Source organism: Patiria miniata, unplaced genomic scaffold, assembly GCF_015706575.1.
Source record: "Patiria miniata isolate m_02_andy unplaced genomic scaffold, ASM1570657v1 HiC_scaffold_19, whole genome shotgun sequence".
NCBI lineage: Eukaryota > Metazoa > Echinodermata > Asteroidea > Valvatida > Asterinidae > Patiria > Patiria miniata.
The window spans coordinates 4,087,987-4,094,017 of record NW_024037057.1 but is presented as its reverse complement, the minus strand read 5'-3'; the positions used below and the strand labels follow the sequence as shown (position 1 = coordinate 4,094,017).

General features: G+C 45.5%; 1 protein-coding gene across 1 annotated transcript; it reads right to left on the bottom strand.

The window, feature by feature from the left end:
* Positions 1–4,088: 4,088 nt before the first annotated feature.
* On the bottom strand, positions 4,089–5,654 carry LOC119726036 (craniofacial development protein 2-like). Its single transcript, XM_038197653.1, has one exon. It carries the CDS (start codon positions 5,652–5,654, stop codon positions 4,650–4,652), a length of 1,005 nt encoding a protein of 334 aa, XP_038053581.1. The 3' UTR covers positions 4,089–4,649.
* Between the last annotated feature and the right edge of the window lie 377 nt (positions 5,655–6,031).

Genomic DNA, 6,031 nt, shown 5'->3' with positions numbered 1-6,031 from the left:
TAACAGCGTAAGTACAACGATGAGGCATCAATCTGCTTAAAACGTCTCGTCATTTTTTTTTGCAATGTGTGCCACAGTGCCACACAACTATTCATTGACTTATTTATTTTGTTGGCTACTTCTATTTTCTATTGTCTGTTTCTTTCTTGAACTTGTATAAATTAACATTCATAAAACATGTTTTTTTTTCTTCTAATTTAAATTTTGTTCCATTTCTTTCTTGAATTCCTACATAAATATATACATATATAAAAATGTGCTCCTTCTCTTCCGTGGTTCTGTTTTATTTCTTTATGGAACCTATGAGCATGCATACAATTTGGCTTCTTTCTCTTCAGATGTTTTGTTCTATTTCTTTTTTGAACCTCATATATAAATATATACATATATAAACTCGGCTTCGTTCTCATCTGATATTTTGTTTTAGTGAACACTAAACACACTTTTTGTTTGTATACATTTACACATTCCTTTTGCCTTCTTCGTTCGCTCATCCCGAGAGCCAGCAATGATTTGCTACAAAACAATACATGTGAATATATTTATCTTGAGTGGTTCGCCTTTGAGATTACAGCACAAAATCAAACCGGATACCTGATACCCTTTCAGTGTTCTACAGCGTTAAGCATAACACCTTGTCTTTAGATATCTCTCTAATTTCTGCCACTCTTCTGGCTACATACTTCGCCAACATAGGGTCACAGAAGTGGACTGCCTTGTCTACTTTATTTATGAGGAGTGGAAGTATGAGGGGCGGCGATGAAAAGCATGAAAGAGCCGATCTAGGTGACAGTGGGAGTCAGTGTAGTTCTTAGCAGAAGGCAAGGAGTTCTACATCTTGAGACTCTTTTGGGTCCTCCAAGTATGGGGGAGATGCGCGTGGGTGACTGTGTATTAAATCCGTTCTCAGAATGGAAGTGTGGGCAGCCCTAAACTTTCATCATCTTATGCATCCCACACACGAATCTCCTCAGCCGTGAATGCCGAATACTCGTCGCCCAACTGATGCTGGGCAACAATATGATTTCGTTCGTTCTGTGCATATACATTTCATTGTACGGCACCTAAATTGTTGTAACATTACAATCTAAAACTGCTCACTGCTGCTCTGCGTGGTGCGTTTTTCTGCAATACCCGAATATCAGGACATTTGCTGGGCAATAATTCCAAAAGTACATTACTGTTAATCGGGTCAAACTGCTGTGCGTCACTCGCAGCAGAAGGCGTTAACAGTAAAAGAGAGTAACTGCCCATTAACGGACATCGTTGAGCGGTTTTATCACTTAAAGGGAATGTACAACATTTACTTTTGTTGCAATTTTCAGAAAACACTGGATTTGGAGGATGAGCTTGACATAGTAAATATTGTTAAACTGACTTGTTTCATGTTTTGGGCTTGTAGATGCTGGAAAAACCAAGAAAACCAGTCATGTTCTTGTAGTCTGGCTCCCTGACCCCACTTAAGATGAAACGGATCAATTTATAGACTTTGGGGAATTGTTAGGTCGAAGAATCAGTCTAGCAGGCTTGTACCTCTTCACCGGTGTGTAATCAATTGCAAAGAAAATGCGATATGAAAAATTAGGTACAGTTTTTGAAAAAAAGCCAGTTTTGTTCCAACGCTGGTCGGCCGACCAGCGTTGGAAAAATACACTTTTTGTTGAAAATGTCAGCACACCAGAAGCCAAGATTTTACAGGATGCTTTAGACTGTCATTCCCTAACAATTCAGTAAGGTATTCCGTGATAATTTGATCATTTCGTGTTTTTATGTTTGCAAATGTTGTATCTTCCCTTTAACGCTTCACAAAATGACTCTCCCTCTTCAAATTATGTGATACCAGTCATCGAAAGTCATCACACATGCCTTCTTTTCTTTTCTTTTAAACCAACGGCGATAGTTTGTTTTGTTTGTTTAGATACGAGAATGATTTAAGGTTTTTGAGAGAATTGGGCTTCATAAAAAATATCTGTTGACGGATTGATAGAAGACTTTTCCAGGGGACCTTAACACAATGGGTGAAGGAAGTTCCAAATTTGGAAAGATGATTTTGCAGATCGAGGACTATCCACGAAGATTGAAGATCGAAAAGTGAATTTGGTATACACTGTTCAGAACGTTAACAGATTAACAGAAGGAGACCATTTTAATCAGCTAAATAAAAGGAACTTGGTATTGATTGCTTTCCTAAAGTTAAAGTATTTTAAGAAAATTAAATAAAGTGTGTTCTCTTTAGAATTAGTTCGCAAGGATTCTAAAAAGTCGTATCTGGAGGTTTGTCAAGTTGGTTAGTCTAGATATAAAGTTCGAGGCCAATATTATTGGAATACTTTAGCCATACTAAAGTGTTCAGAGGGCATTCTGAAACACATAATAAAGCATTAATCACCTCCATACGAAAGTAGTGGACTTAGAATGTGTCTTTTAAATATAATTTTGTTAAGATGAAACGATTTACATATTTTCGGTTTTAGAAACGCTAAAAATGATCTATTTAAGATTTAACGCGCCTTACACTTCATCTATCTATCAAGTCGGCTCGAGACGTTGCCGTGAGGCCGTCTTGAGGCGGGAACGATGCCTGACGCGCCACACCTCCCTTGACTCCATGCAACTGGCCAACTCCTCCTTCGTCTCGACTCCTGCATCCTGCATCAACGTCATTAACATAGTTGTCCTTGGGCGTTCAGGCTCTCGTCTGCCATGCGTTGGTTCCCAAGCCACGAGCTTACTAGCAGGTAGCTCAGGGTGTCTGTGGCAGTGACCAGCAAGCTGCAACCTACGCGCCTTGATCTTCTCCGTGAGCGCAGGGAGTTTTTCATAGAGCCGAACATTGGTGACGTGGTCCTGCCAGCTAATGTTCTGAACCTTCCTCAACATGCGGGTGTATGTGCCATTCAGTTTCTTAACCATGGTTTTTTTCAGAGTACATGCCTCACAGCCATATAGGAGGATTGTCTCCACTGTTGCTTGAAAGAATTTGAGCTTTAAGGGCTTGGGCATTGAAGATGCCCATATCTTTCCCATGTCGTTTAGTGCTCTCCACGCCAGAGCCTTTCTTACTTTGATGTCCTTCTCAGAGCTTTCCATCCTTGATCCCAAGTATTTGAAGTCCGTCATTAGCTTTAGTGTGGTACCGTTGATGGTCTTAAGAGGCTCATGATCTCCGATCGAGAACGCCATGTATTCCGTCTTCTTGGCATTGAGATGAAGCCCCACTTTCTGGCATTCTGACTCCACTCGGCTGAGAAGCTCTTGCGCTGCTTCAATCTCATCCGACAGAAGAGCTATGTCATCGGCAAAGTCGAGGTCTGAGAGTGTCACCAGTCCGATTCTCCGTGACTTCCTAGGAGTGATAGTGAAGCCCAGGTGTTCGTTATCCTTGAGCGCCCCCCTCATTGCAAAGTCAAGGACAATGATGAAAAGGAAGGGAGCTAAGGTGTCTCCCTGCAACACCCCTGCGAGCAGCTCAAACTCTTCACTGATACCATCCGGTGTGACAACTCTGGCAGTGGTTTTTGAGTAGACAGCTTCAATGGCAGCCAACAGCCTTGGTGGAACTCCATATGCCTTCAAGATGCTGGTCATTTTGCCTCTGTGAATAGAGTCAAAAGCCTTCTTAAAATCGATGAAGGTCATGACAGCACCGAGGTTGAAGTTCTTCACCTCCTCAATGATTCTTCGGAGAGCGAAGACTTGAGCCACTGTCGACCTTTTTGGTCTGAAGCCGTTCTGGTTGTATCTTAGTCTTGGATCAATGGCCCCTCTTATCCGGTTGAGTATGAGCAGATTGTAGATTTTAGCAATGGTACATGTAAGACTTATGCCACGATAGTTGTCAGGAGAGTTTAAACTGGCCGACTTCGGTACAGGAATTATGTGCAACAACGCCCATTGTTCCGGTTTTCCACGACCCATCAGCGCATCATTGCAAAACCCCAGTATTGTTTCCCGGGGGTCACAACACTTCAGCACCTCAGGTGGGATTTCGTTGGGACCAGCACTCTTGCCAAGTTCAAGCGGTGCAATCGCCTCCTCAAGATCCTTCATAGTGAACTCCTCATTATCATTGTTTACGTCATGTAGGACGGTCTCGATACCCTCGTCCTCGTCCGTGACTGTTGGAGGTTGACCAAGCAAGGACTTGAAATGGGTGTGCCATGTGTTGATGCGGTCCTGTGGGCTGTTGCCATTAACCTGCCCCGACTTAGCTTCCGTCCGTCCGGTGATATCATTTACTATCTTCCACGCCACGCCATGTCGCTTCCCTCCAGTAGCCTCCTCGATTTGCTTCACCTTCTCGTCAATCTCCCCATCCCTAAGCCTGTCATACACTTGGAACAGATGTAACTTAGCTGCTCTGAGCTCGTCCTTCCGCACGTCTGTTTTCTCGCGTGTGAGGGTTTGTGGCAGTCGTCAGCTGTCCTCCGTGCCGCGACAACGTCCGGATGCTCCGAGTGCCGCAAGCGTCGCTTTTGCTTCACCTTGGGCATGCTCTGCATGGCCTCCTGGTTGGCTTCAACAAAAAATTTGTAGCGAGCTGTTGCCCTCTCTTCCCCGCCTTCTTCTGCCTCCTCTCCGTCCTCTTCTACTCCCTCGTCATTCAACAGCATATGGTATCGGTTCTTGACCTCCACTGTATACTGGGCTTAAAGTTCAGCGTGCGTCGAAAACATTCTCCAGTCTACCCTCTCCTTAGGTTTGCTTGCCTTCGGCCGTCTAAGACTGAGCTTCACTTTCATTGATACAACCCGGTGATCCGAATTGACAGTTTCAAACGTGCTGAACGCTTCAGCGTTAACTACACTGTTACGCCATTTACGTCGTACCAAGATGTAATTTAGTTGACACTTGTCATCAGAAGCTCTGTCCTTGTGGGTCCAGAATTTGCTAGGCCGTTTCTGGAACATGGTATTAGCCGCGAGTAGATTGTGTTCCTCGATAAAGCTGACCAAATGTTCCCCGTTCCGGTTCGTCTCATCATGGTATGTAAAGAGTGCATCGTCTCTCCCTATCCAGGCATTGAAGTCGCCGAGAAAGGTAAGGAAGTGATGCACAGGCACCTGTTCAGCTACTGCTCGGAGATCCAGGTAGAACTGTTCAACATCAGCCTCCTCACTGTGGTTGTGGGGTGAGGAGGCCACTACTACTGTGGTGGCAGGGTTGCCATCAAATGTAGCGACGAGGACGCGTGGACTGAGAGAGTTGACACTCTGGAGTGCCTTCCTTGCCCGCCTGCTGAGCAGTAGTCCGACTCCTCCTACCGCAGCCCTGGTGGTTGGGTTTCTCCACGCAGAGGATGTGATGAGATCCACCCCTTTAACCATGTCGAAACGGATCTCCTCGTCAGGATGAACACGTCTGTGCTCCTGTATGCCAAGTACATCTACACTACATCTCCTGCTACAGCTAGCCGTAGCTCTAGACATCTCCCGTATAGTACAAGCGTTGAATGTTGAGAAGGTGAGGTTCCTCTTACATTTCAACAGTTGCACAGTGGTCTTGGCTCTGGAGTCAGGCTGGTCCCTCCCAGAATGGTCAGGGTTTAAAGACCCGCCGTCATGTAGCCCATTAGGGCCAGTGCCGCGTCCAGCTGCTGTTTTCCTGCGGACTCCCGCCGCTGGAAGTATAGGATTTGGTTTGTTTCGCGTCATTTTCATTCCTTTCAATGCTATACTAACCAGGGGTCGCCGTCCTCCTGGCCGACTCAGCCGTTGGGGTCAACAAGGACCCTCATCCGCCCTTCGCTCCATCACCACCGCATGCAGCAACAACTTTGCAAGACGCAAGTCACGCCTCAGCTCGACCGTTTGGGATAGATTTCCCTCATCCGCTCTTGGTACCTCAGCACCGGGCATGAGCCGTGCCCACTATTTTATGGCATAGCTAACGAGCTCCACCTTCCCGGGTTTGGAATCAGAGTTGTCCTTCCCCTAGGCAGATCGCCGACCTAGGCTTACGAGCTCCACCTACCCGGGTTTGAAATCAGAGTTGTCCTTCTCCTAGGCGGACTTCCAACCAAGGTTGACGA